Here is a 16,755-nt window from a genome sequence, read left to right as displayed (position 1 = left end):
TTCCAACAGACCATTGCTGTCCTAGCGCAAAAACATCTTACTTTACTATGAAAATAACATGTCCAACCGATCATTTTCACTTTTTGTTGATACTATGAGACCTTTTAAAATGTTGTTGGTATCCGAGTAGATGAGAGAATGTTCTAGAACACGGTTTACATTCGTAAGTGTTTCCTTCGCTTCTATGTGTATTCTGAAAAAATAATTGAGTTCAATGAGTTTGTTTTTTAGTGTTATGTTTTCTTTGTAATTACCATATGATAACGATACGTTTTGTGGTGAACAAAGCCTTTGCCACATATTTCACAAGTTTTCATTACAGTTTTCAAGTGCACAGTTTTAATGTGCGCCACTAAACTGTTTCTTGTTTTAATCATTACAGGACAATGTGGGCAGGCAAAAGTAGGTTCAGTTGCGTGAGTAAAATAATGGTATGCAATGTCGATGACCATTTTGCCACAAGCATCACACAAGTGCTTTCTCCGCTTCCCTTTCACGCGTTGACACGAGCCAACACGAGGATATGATGGGTTTAACGGAGTATATATTAAATCCTTTGGGTCGATATCTTCCTCATCCGACACTAATGTTACGCCAGGTTCGATGTAATTCGCGGAATAGTTTTCCGTTGAATTACTTTCGTTATAGGCTGTGTTGGAGTTTTTTTGCCTGGGCGTAGTGTGCTTTTCACTATAGGAGTTTTCTTGTTCGATGGAAAATGATCCATTAGCTCTATCTTCCGAATCACTTTCTTCCAAATAATCGAAGTTCAGCATATCTATATCATCATCCGATACATCTAAATATTCAATTGCTTCATTCTTTGTTCTTTCAACACTTTCCACCAGCATACTGCGTAACATTTGAAAGCGGGAATCGTTGCTTATGCAAAGGATTCGAAATTCGGCCGACATTTTCAGCTTGTTTATACATTCTAGACACATTGCGTACGAAGTGGTGGCCAACTGGAAAAAAACAATCATTGGTATCACACATCACCGAGCTATTCTAGATCTGCGTTCGAGCGCGCGTTTCTCACCTGAATTCCTGAAAACCGCTCAATATCTTCGATTGTTAACAGTTTATCTACTGTTTTCGCAATCGGTAGGAGCAATCTCTCGTTTTGGCACAGGCAAAATCTACAAATAACCGATAATTCCCGCAAAGCGTTAGCCATTTCGATCGGAGGGAGTTTGTTGTTTACAGCGTTGCGATTACAAATGTCAAAAGTACTCGTATCAACAAAAGCCGCCTTTACGCACACACACTTACTTACAGGGTGCTTCCAGCGATAAAAATCACGTCTCCCAGTGAGTAAAATTCATCATAATGTTCGCCCGGTTACCCATGGGTCGTATTTCCGCGATTTTTTTTTGTGCCGAAAAATATGAATAGAATTCCTCACACACTTTAAATTTCGAGGGTCCATTCAATGATAAGCCCATATTACTCGATACGATGTTGATTTCAATGCACTTTTGTAATGTTTAATTCGTCGACCAATAGTAAATAGACTTTTTGAATTTAAAATTACGATTGTGCTCCCCACTAATTAAATTAAATTCTTACTCCCTACTCCAGTCGGTTAAAAGTCGGTATGATCCCATGGTGACTGTTTAACTGGCTGTCAAAACGGAACGAAATTTGCTGGGTGGGTTATTTCGCATTTGACAGCTTTTCATAGACCAAATAGGTTTATTAAAAAACGACTGAATACAATAATAAGAACGCGCCTAGTCTAGAATCAGTGATTGCTGTTGGTTCGTTAATTTCTTTTATATTCGTAACTATCCGCAGACGATACGGTTTTGTTTTCCTGGTGAAATTTTAACAAAGGCTTGTGGCACACGCTTTTCGATTGTTTGGTGCGCCTCGCAAGGTGTCTCTGTTGCATGCAGTGCAAGGATTCTCGCGTTATCGTAGGTTCGCTGAACACACTCCGTACAACAACACTAGGTGCGGGAAGCTGAAACTGTTGGAATCTCGCCAGTCCTATGAACACTGCACACGAACAAAACCAATCAGACGACGATTCCAGGTAGGACAACAGAATTACTACTAAATTAGCAGGGCACCGATACATCGCTGAAGTCTTTTGTTGTTGGTGACCAGCAAATTTTATTAACGGAACAAAACTGAAAATGCTCACTCATCTAGTGTCTGTCACAGACCGTGTAGAAGAGTAGCATGATCATCTGTCGCGTGTAGGATGTTCTTTGTTTTCACAAGAATTTAACTTCATTTGATGCTACGCAAGGTATAATTTGCTTCATTTGCCACGGTCTCGGCATAATTGCCATATGCTCTTTTAGCGCACTCGTTCAATAGTCCAATTCAAGTTAAATTATTAAGGCGAGCAACTAGTATTTGCTTCTTTGGCATTATGCATCAACTGCTTGCGTTTTCTGTACAACTGCTAGTACCTTTAGTGGATGGGTTGCTGATCGGTTAAGCAGGATTGCGGAACGGTATCTAGTGCGTCTTACCATAACAGATGGATAGATTGCCAACCGGTTAAGCAGGATTGCAGGACGGCCTGTAGCGCGCCTTACCATAGCAGCAGAACGTTTGGTAAATATGCCAACCTCGTTACAGAATCGATGAAGAATCGTCACCGTCAGGAAGCCGATCGTGCGGAAACGATGAAAGCCAAACCACAAAGTCCAACAAACAAACCAACCATACGGCGCCGTCCTCCTCTTCCGCTACATCTTCTACCGGTCGTCCACGGGCAGCAAGTCGTACGAGTTCGGGAATGACAAGTGAAGAGCAGGAATTGAAACGTGTTTCAGCGAAAAAGCTTATCGAGCGCTATTTCTACCAGCTGATGCAAGGCTGTGGTAATCCGAAATGTTGCAACAAAAACTGTGCCTCAAGCGGAAAAGTCGGACGTTTAACACCGAATGCGGCCGCTGCCCGGGCCATCCATCTGTTCTCCCAGGAAGCTGATTTGTGCTACGAGACCCAACCCTCGAAAGTAGCTAAAACGGATAATCATCATAATGCGGCCTGCAGTAGCGCTTCCACTCTTTCCTCGTCCATTGCTCAACGGACAAATGAGTCCCAGTCTTCGCTTGGGCGCGATTCTAGTCCAACGGTAAATCCGTCAAATATGCGCTGGGAGGAGAGAAGTAAAGAAAACAAAAATGTCGAAGAAATGGATGTGGCGTACGACAAGTAAGTTTTTTTTTTTTGCTGAATACTGCTTTTTATAGCTGCATTAAGGCTGCGAAATTTACACGAAAGCACCCTAATCATGCGCATTCGCAAAAGCGAGATTGCTAACTTCACGTTTCTATCCTCTCCAAACAGCTCGGCTTTTGATTTAGGCTCGATGGAAGAGGACGATAGCAAGCCGTACCCAGCAGAAACTATGGACTCTAGGAACAGTCCTTTTGGCAGCAATAGCCACAGTACTGTACATAACCAAATGGAACCTCATTCTGCGGCCGGTGTACCAGTGTCGAGCAGTAAACATAATTGCGCTAGCAGTAGTAGTAGTAGTAGTAGTAGTAGTAGCAACACAAAATCAAAGACAGAGGAAGTACAATATCTTGATGAGCGCATGTTGCAGGAGTTGACTGAACGATGCACCCAGGAAGGATCGGACGCACCGTTGATCCGCACGGTGGGTGCAGTGTTTTCCTCCTATCGTGGCTTGGCCGCAAGTTTCCAGTTTTGTCCGGCATCGTCCAGCATTGAAAAGATGCTGGCACGGGCTCCGGCAGGAGATTTGCGCAACATAAAAAAGGAAGATTTACGATCGCTCGAGGGTGATCTTGATAAGGATGAAGACAGTAAAGCTCCCATAAAGTCAGTTCCGGATGTACCGGATTCTGCTCACACTACGGTCGATGTAGCGTCGCTTCGGCGGTCACTGAAGGCACTGTACGCCACCCGTCCAGTCGTATTCGGTCCGATCAATAATGCTCTCGAGCTGCTTGGCGAATCGCTGTCGAAGGATCTGCGTATTGGGCTTCCCACCACCGAAGAGTTAGAATCGTTTGTGACGGTGTTTGTGATTGCGTTTGAAACACTGCTCGTTGGGGCGGTTGATTGCCTGGAGGGTTCGTTCCCGCGCATTTGCACCGCTGTGGCTCGGTTACCCGTATGGGCACAGTGCCGACTGGTGCGCATTTGGGCGGAACACTGCAAGGATAGCATCCATCCGTTGGTGCAACAGCTGCAGCAACTGATAACCGTCTCAACGCTTTCGATGAACACCTCGTACCAGGTGGTACGAATAAATGAAAACGAAGTTGTCTGCAATGCTACCAAAGTTATGAAGGTGAGTTGAAAAGGGGATGGAAATATTTTCGAACTGTAATGCGCTTTTTTCCTCTAACCGAACAGCTGGTTTATTATGCCAACATTTTGGCTGGGGAGCTAGAACCAAAGCACTATCGTGAGTTGGACCTGCGAGATACGTCGCTACCAACCTACACATACCTTTCGCTGATACCCGAGGACGACGATCTGCAGATGCTCGATACGGAGGGACAGCCGCGCCAGAAGAAGCTTGAGGATCCTTTGATAGCGGAGTTGGACGTAAATCCACTCGACTGCCGAAAACCACTGGTGCCATACGAGGAGTTCTACAACGAGATGCTCTGTGATGTGATGGAAGTGGATTACGATTATATGGCGTACAAGAGTATCGCATCGGCCGAAAGCGGTGGAACGTCAACGCTCGGAACGGATCCATCCAAGCTGTTTAGCTTCATACACTACTCGTTTGTCATGACGCCTACGACGAAAACGCTGGCCCTCTACTTCGATTCACGCATTCGCATGTTCTCCGAACGGAGGCTTAGCTTTCTGCAGCGTCAGCGGCAACGCCAGCTGCATCAGCTGACCAATAGTAGTGACCTACAACCGGTAAATCCGTATCTCAGTCTAAAGATTCGCCGTGACCATATCATCGAGGACGCGCTGGTCGAGCTGGAGATCATTGCCATGTCGAACCCGAAGGACCTGAAGAAGCAGCTAGTGGTGGAGTTTACTGGCGAACAGGGCATCGATGAAGGCGGTGTATCGAAGGAATTTTTCCAACTTATCATCGAGGAGATCTTCAACCCTGACTACGGCATGTTCATGACGAACGAAGATTCCAATACGGTGTGGTTCAATCCGGTCTCGTTCGAAAACGAAGCACAATTTACGCTGATAGGTATCGTGCTCGGATTAGCGATTTACAACAATATTATCCTTGCCGTTAACTTCCCTATGGTGGTCTATCGGAAGTTGATGGGGATGAAGGGATCTTTTCTAGATTTGAAAGATCTTAATCCGGTAAGCTAAGCGCCATAGCTCTTAATGGTGTTTGTTACGGGATGATCTTAGGTTTTTCTCTTTTCTTTAGGTACTATTTAATAGCTTAAAGTCGCTTCTGGATTATGCGGAAAACGACATGGAGGAAGTTTTCATGCAAACATTCAACATCGGCTATCGAGACGTGTTTGGATCCGTGCTCGAGTACGAGCTGAAACCGGACGGTGACAAAATATTTGTCACACAGGATAACAAGCAAGAGTTTGTGGAACTGTACAGCGACTTCATGCTGAATAAAAGCATCGAGAAACAATTTAACGCATTTAGGCGTGGATTTCAAATGGTTACGGACGAAAGTCTGTTACATCTGCTGTTTCGCCCGGAAGAGGTGGAGTTGATCGTGTGTGGCAGCAAGGAGTTTGATTTTGATGAACTCGAACAGTCCACCGAATATCAGGGCGGTTTTACCGTCGAGTCCCAAACTATCAAGGACTTTTGGTCCATCGTACATGGACTGTCAATGGAGGTGAAAAGAAAGTTGCTACAATTCACCACAGGTAAGTGATAAAGAAAAATGGAATCGAGCGTGCCATATTTAACCATTATGTGTTGGCTCTCCTTTTAATGACAGGCTCCGATCGTGTTCCTGTTGGCGGGCTTAGTCGATTGAAGCTGGTAATAGCCCGTAATGGTTCGGACAGTGATCGGCTGCCAACCAGTCACACCTGCTTTAATGTGCTGCTGCTTCCTGAGTACGAATCGAAGGAAAAGCTCGAGGAACGATTGCTTAAAGCAATTAATTATTCGAAAGGCTTCGGGATGCTGTAAGCAAGCGGTTCAATTTCAGTTCTGCGTCTTTGACGTACCGCTCAATACGACCACTTGATGTCAGCAATGAGTCATGCTTCGATCAACATTGTAATTATAACGAACAAACGCGAAAGACCAACAGTAACAATTGGTGTAATATCGAGCATGTTTCATCGGAAACCCCACTTTCCCTAGTACTGTGCCCTTCAAGGACTGTGTTGTATTTGAGAAGCTGACAAGGAGAAGAGAGAAGACCAACAGTAACAATTGGTGTAATATCGAGCATGTTTCATCGGAAACCCCACTTTCCCTAGTACTGTGCCCTTCAAGGACTGTGTTGTATTTGAGAAGCTTTTTTTTAAATATATTGTTTATTTTTTGCCACTTGTATTTCAATTCACGTGCTGTTTCACCTCGCTGACTCGGAAATGGATCCGAAACGTCTAGAAGGATAACATAGACATTCCATTCCCTGGTCTCATTCTATACGTCCACGGCATGCAGACCAGTAACATATATCTCCAAATATTTGAACACTGGTAAATAAAGAAACCGGCGAACGGCTAAAGGCGGCTAGTTTCAATACGAGCAGGGGACGCCATTGATTTCTGAGCAGAGTGTGTGGAGAAGGATATCGTCAGATAGCCTGACGGTATCGAAGGCCGGGTCATGATGCCTGATATTCGCAGTGGCGTACACAAGGGTGATTGCACCCTTCACATCGAGCAGAACTTCCCCTATTTTGTTCAAATGGAAGAGCCACAACAATTACGAACATTAAGAGTTGCACAATAGCTTCACTGTAGTGCAACGATTGAAACTCGGAAGGTTCCGATGTTTAGGTCGTCCTTATAAGCTGAAGAGGCCTGACAGACCATAATTCTAGGTAAGACGACGTAGAACTGGCCAACAGATTAGACCAATCATCAATTAGTTTTGTATGAACTTGGGCGAACCGGTTCGTTCTTTCTGAACAAGTGCTACGGGGGAATGGACCGCATGAGTTTTTGTATCAGTCCTGTTGCATTAGGATGTGCACCGCTTCCAATACACTACCGGAACGAGCCGTTCGTTCTTTTATCGCTCATAAAAAAGTGTCTCTCATACTTTATCTTGTTCATAATGTAGTTCGGCCAACCTGCAGTTCCGCTCATCTAATGCTCCTACATTCGACGCGTAGTACACTCAATCTGCCGATCCAGGTCGCTCTACCTACGTTACAAGCTGTTCAACGAGAGTCATTAAACCTGCTTCATAGCTCGTCTGGATCCGTTTGGTGCTTTACCGTTTTAAGAACATCTGCCACGACCACTGAGTAGCTATAACGCTTAACAAATACGTAAGTAAATTCACGCATTTATGCATTGTTTTTTGAGAAACTCAAGTGTTCCCGTGTCATAAAATACGCGCCTCAGAAGGGAGTTAAGTAAATTAAACGATGCTCAACAGTTTAACGCTTCGGGAAAGTGATAAATAAATTGAAGTTTTGCTTTTTTTCGGTAGTATCTACACCATCGGCTTCACTAGCGAAATCGTTCCGATCATTATCACCGTAAAACAAGCCCAGTTTGCCGCGTAGTAGCGAACGATTCACATGGTTGAACAACGTGTACGGGAGAGTTGTTGAAACTTTGTTCCGTTCTTTGCCCGAAGCGGAGCGGAGTGATGCAGAAGTTCCACACCCAAAGCCTCAAAAAGGTGCCGCGTCAGTGGCCAAGTTTTGTCTTTGCGTGCCGCAGCAGTTTGAGCAGCGAAGTGGCGAACATAATTTATGCACCTATAAGGCTAAGGCGCGTCATTTCGTGGGTCCGCTTCGTGGTGTGGGCCCGGTGCCAAAGCGATAGTTCGCACACGAACGCAAGTGAGGCGGAGAGGGAAGTTATGGCACTAAACTCCAGTAGAATGTTTGTTTTATTGGTTTTGTTAAGAATTTTTACATATTTACGTGGCCATGGCATACTGTAAGTGTTGCCGTGTAAAAGCCCGGGCAAACCTGCACTGGTCTCGGCGACATTTCTCCATGTGTCACAAATTCAAATAGTTCTGTTTTGGTACACCGTTCCTGTGGGCAGACAAAATGTAGGCCAACCGTTCTCTCCATGCAAAGGACTCGCCGTGTAACAAGTTCACCACGTGCGGTCCTCTACCCGTTGGCGTCTAGCCGAGCGGAATGCGGAACCGAAGAATGCTATTTTTGCTGGGGCTCTCACCGTTCGCGTGTCGTTACTGACGCGAGGTCCTTCCATGCGAAAGGCAACCTAAGCGGTTCCGAGCCGTCAGTCGTTAGTCGTCGTCGTCAGCGGACGGTTGCTGGACCACACCTCTGGCGGTCCGTACAAATGCTTACCGATCCGGTGTCCGCCTCAACGATGGTATCCAATCACCTGTTCTACGTCAGTCGGGCAGACATATTTTCCGTGTATCCGGAGATATTGCGCGAGTTGCTCGTCCTCGAGGAGCTTCTGTTCCGCACGAAAGCGATTACCGCGTTCGGACATACGATCGCTGCCAGTGATCGAGTGCCGTTACAGCTACCGAGTGAGTTCGAGTGGCAGCTAAAGCAGTACTTCCGGTTACTTGAGCAACAGAAGAAGATTAACGCCGCCACAGAGCAAGGAATGTGAGTTTTGTTGTGAGTGATGAAGTACAACAGTCAGTGGAGCTCTATCTGTCTCTTTAGCCGCACAACAACCTCAAGAGGTCTACGGCCAGCCATTTCTGGCTTTCGTTTACTTTGTTTAACCGGACAGCTGCATAGTAAAAGTTTTGTGCATACGGGGGATTGTGGTTCAGATGGGATTTTGGATCGGTCCTGCCGTGTGAAGACCGGATCCGCTAGCAACATGCCACCGGGCCTCCCCAATCGTTGGAGCTATAGGGAAGGATTTATTAGCTGAGCTAAGTTTGCTACACATAGAAAATAGTGCACTAGCTCAAGGACAATCACGTTACGAGTGGCACAATCGAAATGCGGTAAAAGTTAAGACAATGTGTAGTAAACAGGAAATATAGATCCAGATTCAAATTCTAAATGCACGCGACACACTGCACAAAGCGCGCCCACACATGTTCCACGGTTCCCCGCCATGTCTAAGTTTGCAAACGAACCAGGGGTTCGGCTTTTGCGGTTTCGTCAAATAAATAATCATCGTTTTGCATGTGCTCCACCGAAGGAGGTTTGATTGATTCTTCAGAAAAAAGCAGTTTCCCAACCCTAAAAGGGGAAGCTTACCCATCCTGAAACTCGTTCTCCTGTTGGGAAGGGCGGAACCAGTCGCATTGCGGGTGCGGTACTAGTATTCAGGTCAAACGCGGCAGTGAGTTCGCATCAACTGTCACGATTCACACTCACACCTTTCGCGGCACGCACGGTAATTGCCTTTCAGAAACTATAAGTACTTCATTTCATTTCGTTCCCGGGTGGCATTCGCTAGCCAGCTGAAAAGCTCCCTGGAGAAGGTCGACCACACCTACTGGGAGGTGAAGGCCAAATCCATCGATGAGGTCGTATCGCCGATGACTTCGCCCGCTAGTGGCGATTCGTCGGCCGCTTCCTTTCGCCGGCGACGGCGCCTCTGCATACTGGACAATCCGATCGACTTCTGTGACATCGCGGCGTACAACCAGTGGCGGCTGGAGGACATCGTACGGGCCGGGAAGTTGCTGCACAAACCACCACTTCCGGTGCAGTTCGACGATGAGTACGAGATGCGTAAAGTGTACTCCATGATTTACGACGTTTACCGGTGTAGGTATCATAAAGTAGCTGTAGCGACCGCCAATGTACCCAATCGGATATTGATTCTGAGTTGCGAGCTGCGCCCTAACGTCCCGTCGTGCTTCCAGCACACAAACAATCGATTGCCGGTGCTTACACTTGTTGCAGCAGAACAAAAGTGTCTAAAGATCCTGCGATAAGACGCAATGAAACGGTCATGGCACCATGTAGAATGTGGTCCACGCTGATTTTCATATTCATAAAACATGCTGATAAACACCCGTGCCCGGGTAGAACGAAAACTCATCAACAATTCTTTACATCAGCACCTCGTAGTAGCGTCTATAAAGATGTCACGTAAATGGAAGTTCTGCTCCGTCCGTTTTTGGTGTTTCGGGTGCGGAGGTTTGCATGTTTAGTTTGTTTGGGAAAAGTAATTTTGCCTGCCGCTGCTGACGACCGTCGGCCATGAGCATGAGGCGGAACGCGGTCCCATCTCGTGTCTGCGACCAATTCCGTTATCATATTTGCACCGTTTTCGCGTTTTTTTACGGGCCAGTTTTGCCGAATGCCCTCCTGCCCTGAGTGCGGACTATCTGCATTACCATGACCTAAGCCGAACGCAAACCCTCCGGCACGGCAAATCAATCGAAAGAGCGCGTGATTGGGGACGGTTATTGGAAGCCAATAAGAAATTGTTGACATAAAATTTATGTCCTTAGCCTTCTTAACCATCCGGTGGGGCAAGTTTTTGGGCGAGGTGGCAGTGAAATGCGAGGGTTTAATTTAAACACGGCAGAAACCGCTGGAGAAGTTAAATTCTAGTGTACCTTTTTCTCTACTCGCAGTCAAGCTCGTTCTTCAACAGGCATTGAAAAACATTGGCTTCTACGAAAGCTACCCGATGGTAAGTGGCCATAAAATGCTAGCTAAACATAAACCTCGTGTCTACGTTTCAAGGTTATTGCAATGGGTATTCCATTCTGTTCGCAGTTAGCCACCGAAACTACGCGCGTTTGGTTGCTGCTTTACGATATGTATTTGCGGAAGTTTGTGAAGCGCGAACCGGACACGGTACCTCACAAGGATCAACTGTTCCACGAGGCACATCTGCTGGGTAATTAGCGATCACTAGTAACAGAGGGCGACCATGTAGTGTAGATCGGTTTAGAACATCAAAGACCGTGTATCGAATCTCATCTGTCTATATCCGGGTTATTGTTCCCTTTGTACAAGCACCTCGGAAGTACTAGATCCTACAGGTTCTCGGACATATCGTACACGACACTAGAGTCAATACTGGTGTTGGTGTATTCCAAAGATTAATGGATTCTCTAAGATTCATGAATCATCCAAAATTTATGCCCTCCACTTATGACGCCATCTCTGATTTAAAAGACTCCTTACTAAAGATCCATATTAGTGTTCATGAAACTTTTGAGACTCGATTCCTGATTCGTATGGCTCCTCATTAACGATTCATATGACTCTTCTATGTTTTATATGACAACACCGGAAACGAATCCAGAGACAGTACCTAGATAAGAACTCGGAATCGATGAATGTGACTGTGAATTCAATCCAGAAATAGGCTCCGAATTTGATTCCGAATTCCAGAATTTGATCCTCTTAGAACCGGGACTTTGGTTCTTAACCAGAGTCGAAGTTGGTTCGTGAATCCGTTTTTACGGTCCCTAACATCAACCCAGATGGGATTCGATACTGGTCTTGGACCTCGATTTCATACTACTGATATTATTTGTTGTCTTTTTCGTGCTCTCCTGGATCACAGAAATTGAACGATGTCTGGAGCTGAATAGCGTCAAAATTGCCGCAGCACTCACGCGCATCCGGATCCAGAACAGCGCCTACAACATGCAGTGCCTACTGCCGCTACATCTGCAGGACAACAAGGTAGCGATCGTCGTGTCAAACCCCATCATAACCGGTTGGATCAATACGTTTCGCATCCGCACGAAGCAGGAAGCGAACGAAATTCTGAAGCAACTTGGGTTTGAACTAATCGAACCGCCAGCACCGGCCAGCTTTCAAAGTTTGCTAAATCTCTTCAGCCCACGGGAAAAGACCGGCTATGTGCCGATCTCGATGAATCGCTACAAATGGGATCGGCTGTGCCCGCAGGTGGTGTTCATCTATCCCGAGGATCGGTCCAAATTTGTGCAATCGTCCATTTTCGTTGACCATCAGTTCATCATACAGGATCGTTCGTTTACCGTCGGTCCCACGGTCTTCTCCCACCTGCTCGACTACTTCGAAGTGCAGGGTGATGTTCTGCAGACGCATATCGCTTCACCGCGTTCGACCGCGTATCTGGCCTCGTTGCTAGCAAACTGTAACCGTGTGCGCAACTTTGTCGCCTACGGCTGTGGCAACAAACTCGGCGAGTATCGGCAATATATGGCCGAACTGGGCGTAACCAACGTGAAGCTGTTCGCGGAACCATTCTCCGACGTGCCGCACGGTTCGCCGATTGTCGACAAGGTGGTGGGCATCCTAGCGAACCCGCCCAGCTCGTACAGCGCCGTCAGTGATCCGATCGATCTGATCTGCAGCCGGGGCGGCGATCTTTCGATGCTGGAAATGTTGTCCGAGTCGGAAATGACGGACGACAGCCGTCGGAGGGTTTCGAAGCTGCTCGAAAAGCAGCGGGAAACGCTCAAACTGGCCATGTCCCGGCCGCAGGTGCAGTTCATACTCTACCAAACGCACTCGATCGTGGAGACGGAGAACGACACGATGGTACAGCGGGCGGTCGAATACACCAACCAAAAAGCGTTCGAGGTGCATTACAAAGCGATGAAGGAGCGAGAGCTGGCAGCACTTGCCGAAGCGGCTGGCAATACGCTGGTGAACCGATTGCTCGGCAGACAGGAAGCTGCTGCCCGGGCTAAAAATGTAGAAGTGTCCGACGGTGAGCGTGACGGTGCTGACGGGGGCGCAGATGGGACGAGTACGCGCAAAAACTCCGAAGAAGAGGTAAATGTGCCACCGACGGATCAGTTCGAGGTGGTAGAGCTGCCCGACTTCTGTCCCCAGCAGGATGGCTGCCTGGACTTCAAGGAATGCGGCGTGTACCTTTCGCTCGTGAAGCGAAAAGAAGTGATACGGTTGGATTCGAAGTATCTCATTAAGATAGCGGAACTGCGAGGCATTTTCGGGGACGCCAACAATGAGCCCCGGTTCAACGTGAAGGTGTCGAAGCGTGCGGATCGAAAGTCGGAAGAACAGGACGCGCACGATCTGCAGAATCGCAAGAAGCGACTGAAACGGCGCGGTAGCAATATGGATTCGTTAATCACACGCCTCAACACACCGACCCAGGCATCCCTGAAGCGTGCTCACCATCATCGGATGTCCTCGGTAGAACATAAGTTTATGTTTTTCGATGCCTACCGGGAATGGTGTCCAAAGTATGCGAACCGAAGCGAAAACAACCTCAGCGTGATGTCGGATGATCGGTCATCTAGCAGCTCGATTGTTAGGGCACGTGTTTGGTGGAAGACAACCATCCACTACGTGATGCAAAAGCTTCGCCTGGCACGATTAGAGGGCCCAGAAGATGGGGCCGATTTTCCACCGTTACTGTTGCGCCGCTATCCAATCGGATGTCGGCATGGTGAGGAAGGAACGAAACGGTTTCGTTGGAGTCATCTAAACCGCATACCTTACCCACTGCCCGTAAGGGTACTGGAGTTCCGGCAGTATAACTCCGAAAACAGGTAGCAGTGCGTTTGGTATAATGTTTTTGCTAAGTAGTCTAACCAATACCCATGCTTACTTTTACAGTTTGTTGCACAAAACTGCAGAACCGGAAAAGGAATGTCCGAATAGGCAGGCGAGATTAAGTCGACAGAACGCACTCACCACTAACTGTGCCGGTTCTCGTGTTCGTTTGAGATCGTCCCAGTCTTGCTAAGATATCGCTGCGACGCTCGCACAATCCGGAAGGACAATCATCATTCGAACAAAATGCTACAATCCGTAAAAATTACTACCAAAGCATCAAAGCAATCAGCAGAAACAGAATAAATCAAACGATATGTTTACTATAATTTGAAGTTGCATTGAATTCCTGGTTTTAAGTGGCATAGTGATCACTATAAGTTCGAAGATCTTCTTCTTGGATGTTCTCCCGTTCACGGTTGACATCGAGCTGACATGACGAACGGGTAGCTCAAGGCTATTGAAGGAGACAAGGTGGTGGAATGTAGAGTATTTTGACAAGTAAGAAGACGAAAAACTAGAAGGTGCATTTGACAGGGGAGGGTGCGTTTGACAGCCTGCATAATCCCTCAGAAAAGGTACACCGGCCATTTGAATTGCAACGGTGCTTCTCTGTTCGATTAAAATTAATCATTTCTATGTTTTTCTTATTGTACATTTACACAACATTTTGCGCTTGAATTGGAAGTAATGATAATAACTAATGAAGTATTAAAGAGAATGTCCGTTGGGGACGGTTTATATTGTTAAGGCTATTGGTGAATGCAAAGTTGCTACCAAGCAAAACTGTATCATTTACATCCAGAATAAATTGAGTAATGAAAAGGCATAAGTGAAACAGTTTTTGATGATGATTACATTTCATATCATTTTGTACAATCATTATCTATCGATATCGATTAGCCACAATCGTCCGTGAAATGTCCCTTTCCATTCGATCTTAAGAGAGCGGCATCTTAAGATAGTGGCACTCCCAAGGATGAACTCGTGCGCAGATTCAGTTATAACGAAATGAATACCTTCCGATTAATTGATGTTTTTTACACGAAAAGAACCACATGCACTTGGTACAGTAACATCCTTTCGTTCATATTTAGCACCGCCACAATTTGGTTTCAAGTCATACATTCGGCGAACCACACCAAAAATCTTGCTGACTACAATGCGTCTGGACATATAAATCAAGCATATACTGCAATATTCTTATTTTTTAATAGATAAGCTGATATCAATTACGTAGCAATGAAATGAGTGATATATTCTACAAATAATTATTAAATTTCCCCTTCTCAAATGATACACGTCCTATACGCTTGAACCGCTTTAACTGTAGTTATAAACGTATGACCCCACACCCACAAACGTCAAATTATTGGAAGAAGAATTTTGCGGAAAATCGTTAATATTCAACCTTGTCTCCTTCAATAGCCTTGGGGTAGCTGATAAGCACCTACTTTCTCTTCCGTAGAAAGTTCGCAAGGACAGAATAGAATTGCCAGTGTACTAAACTATGCGCGCGTATAGAACGGCTGTGGAGGAATTTAAAATAACTGAGCATAACGTTATTTTAAATTTTCTTAAAACTGAGTTTTCGCCCGCTTTTCGCCGCACTCGTGTGTATGGTACTTAATCAGAAACGAAAGCGCATTTATTGTTGTATGTTTTCAACCGTACCTGGTGAAGGAACAGGGAAAGGGAAATACAGGAAGGGTAGAGCAGGAAGGCGCCTATTTATGTTTATCCGAGACTTTGGCCGTTATCAGACTTTAGCTGAAAATCACTCACTGATCCCAAACCTCATTATCGTAAGTGCTATCGAACAGTGCGTTTAGTTTTTACCGAACTTACGCAACGTACAGAAGCAACATCGGTGCCTTATTTTGCTCCGTGCCGCGCATTGGAATTCGTTGCCAAACAGCTGTTTCTGCTATTGTTGTTGCCCAGTGGGTTCAAAGTGTCAAACAGCATTGCTATCGCGGAGCATGATTGTACACAACGGTGGCATCGTCATTATTCAACGGTACGGCCGATTACTAATCAACGCGCTACGTATCACAAAAGAGGTGGTGATCGGACGCAACAATCCGACGTTCTTAAGGCGCAGACTGCAAGCTGCTGGTAGCAAACAAAAGGTATTCTTTCACTACATCTCCAGCTGAGATTTTTTGTTTAACAAAAACTGCGTAAAGAGTGTGTTGGCTTTTGTTTTCATAAACGGTTTATAAAGTGTAACGCAGCCTGTTGGCAGCTGCATTCAGTTTCGAGCTTCTCTATAAGCCAACGAAGCAATCAACCGACAGTTCCGAGCTGCCCTAATCATCTTTCGCTTTTTGTACGCTGTAGTTAACCGTTCCGGTGCGGCCGCTCTTATTCGTGACGTCATATTCGTTGTTTTCCTCCAAGGAGAAGAAGATAGATTCACCAGCGAACGCTAAAATGGCGGAAGACGGTGTAAAATCGCTTAGCGAGACCATTCAGCACGCAGATCAGCTTTTTGACGAGAACAACTTCCAAGATGCATACGATCTGTTGCAGAAGTACCCGGTAAGAGTGTTACGGTCAATTAGATAATTGGATATGCGAACGATAACACTTTCGCGTTTCACTGATTGCAGACACAGGAAACGTACGATATCAAGTGGCGACTGGCGAGAGTGACGTTCTCACTATCGAAACCCCAACCAAGCCCTCGGAAAGAAGAACTGGTGCGGGAAGCGTTCCGTTACGCGGAGGAAGCCCTTAAGCTGAACGATGCGGATTTTGCGTCCCACAAGTGGTATTCGATCTTGCTAGACGCTAAAAGCAGCTTGGATGGTATCAAGGAGCGCGTAACGCAACTTGAAACGGTCAAACAGCACATGCAGCGAGCGGTTGAGTTGAACCCGAACGATCCGACCAGCTGGTACATCTTGGGCCATTTCTACTACGGGCTGGCCGATTTGCCCTGGTACCAGCGGAAAATTGTGTCGACAATTTTCGCAACTCCACCCACCGGTACGTACGAGCAAGCGCTGGAATGCTTCGAGAAGGCCGAATCAACACAGGCAAACTTTTACTCCATGAATCACCTGATGCTGGCCAAAACATATCAGGCCCTGAAGCAGGCGGAAAAGGCAAAAGAATTCATGACACTGGCTGCCAACGTGGCTGTGCTGAACGAGGACGACAAGCAGTGCAAGGAGGAGGCAACGAAACTGTTGAAGAAAATGTAA

At 46.2% G+C, this 16,755-nt stretch overlaps 4 protein-coding genes across 4 annotated transcripts; 3 read left to right on the top strand and 1 right to left on the bottom strand.

The window, feature by feature from the left end:
- Window positions 1-233: 233 nt before the first annotated feature.
- LOC128718651 (uncharacterized) lies at window positions 234-1,177 on the bottom strand. Its single transcript, XM_053812271.1, has 3 exons — window positions 1,040-1,177; window positions 952-965; window positions 234-357 (listed from the first exon to the last, which is right to left on the bottom strand). The coding sequence occupies exons 1-3, from the start codon at window positions 1,175-1,177 to the stop codon at window positions 234-236; spliced, it is 276 nt and encodes a 91-aa protein (XP_053668246.1).
- Window positions 1,178-1,994: 817 nt separating this feature from the next.
- Window positions 1,995-6,099, top strand: LOC128706773 (ubiquitin-protein ligase E3A). The gene is made up of 6 exons (XM_053801715.1): window positions 1,995-2,038; window positions 2,596-3,177; window positions 3,313-4,288; window positions 4,354-5,292; window positions 5,363-5,828; window positions 5,903-6,099. Exons 1-6 carry the CDS (start codon window positions 1,995-1,997, stop codon window positions 6,097-6,099), a joined length of 3,204 nt encoding a protein of 1,067 aa, XP_053657690.1.
- A 2,321-nt stretch (window positions 6,100-8,420) lies between these two features.
- On the top strand, window positions 8,421-13,736 carry LOC128708167 (uncharacterized). Its single transcript, XM_053803128.1, has 6 exons — window positions 8,421-8,701; window positions 9,516-9,829; window positions 10,648-10,706; window positions 10,760-10,916; window positions 11,592-13,539; window positions 13,607-13,736. Exons 1-6 carry the CDS (start codon window positions 8,421-8,423, stop codon window positions 13,734-13,736), a joined length of 2,889 nt encoding a protein of 962 aa, XP_053659103.1.
- Window positions 13,737-15,525: 1,789 nt separating this feature from the next.
- LOC128708361 (regulator of microtubule dynamics protein 1-like) lies at window positions 15,526-16,755 on the top strand. The gene is made up of 3 exons (XM_053803336.1): window positions 15,526-15,675; window positions 15,887-16,087; window positions 16,159-16,755. Exons 1-3 carry the CDS (start codon window positions 15,526-15,528, stop codon window positions 16,753-16,755), a joined length of 948 nt encoding a protein of 315 aa, XP_053659311.1.

The sequence above is a fragment of the Anopheles marshallii genome, chromosome 2, assembly GCF_943734725.1.
Source record: "Anopheles marshallii chromosome 2, idAnoMarsDA_429_01, whole genome shotgun sequence".
NCBI lineage: Eukaryota > Metazoa > Arthropoda > Insecta > Diptera > Culicidae > Anopheles > Anopheles marshallii.
The sequence above is the reverse complement of the archived record's forward strand: the minus strand, read 5'-3'. Positions and strand labels throughout refer to the sequence as shown.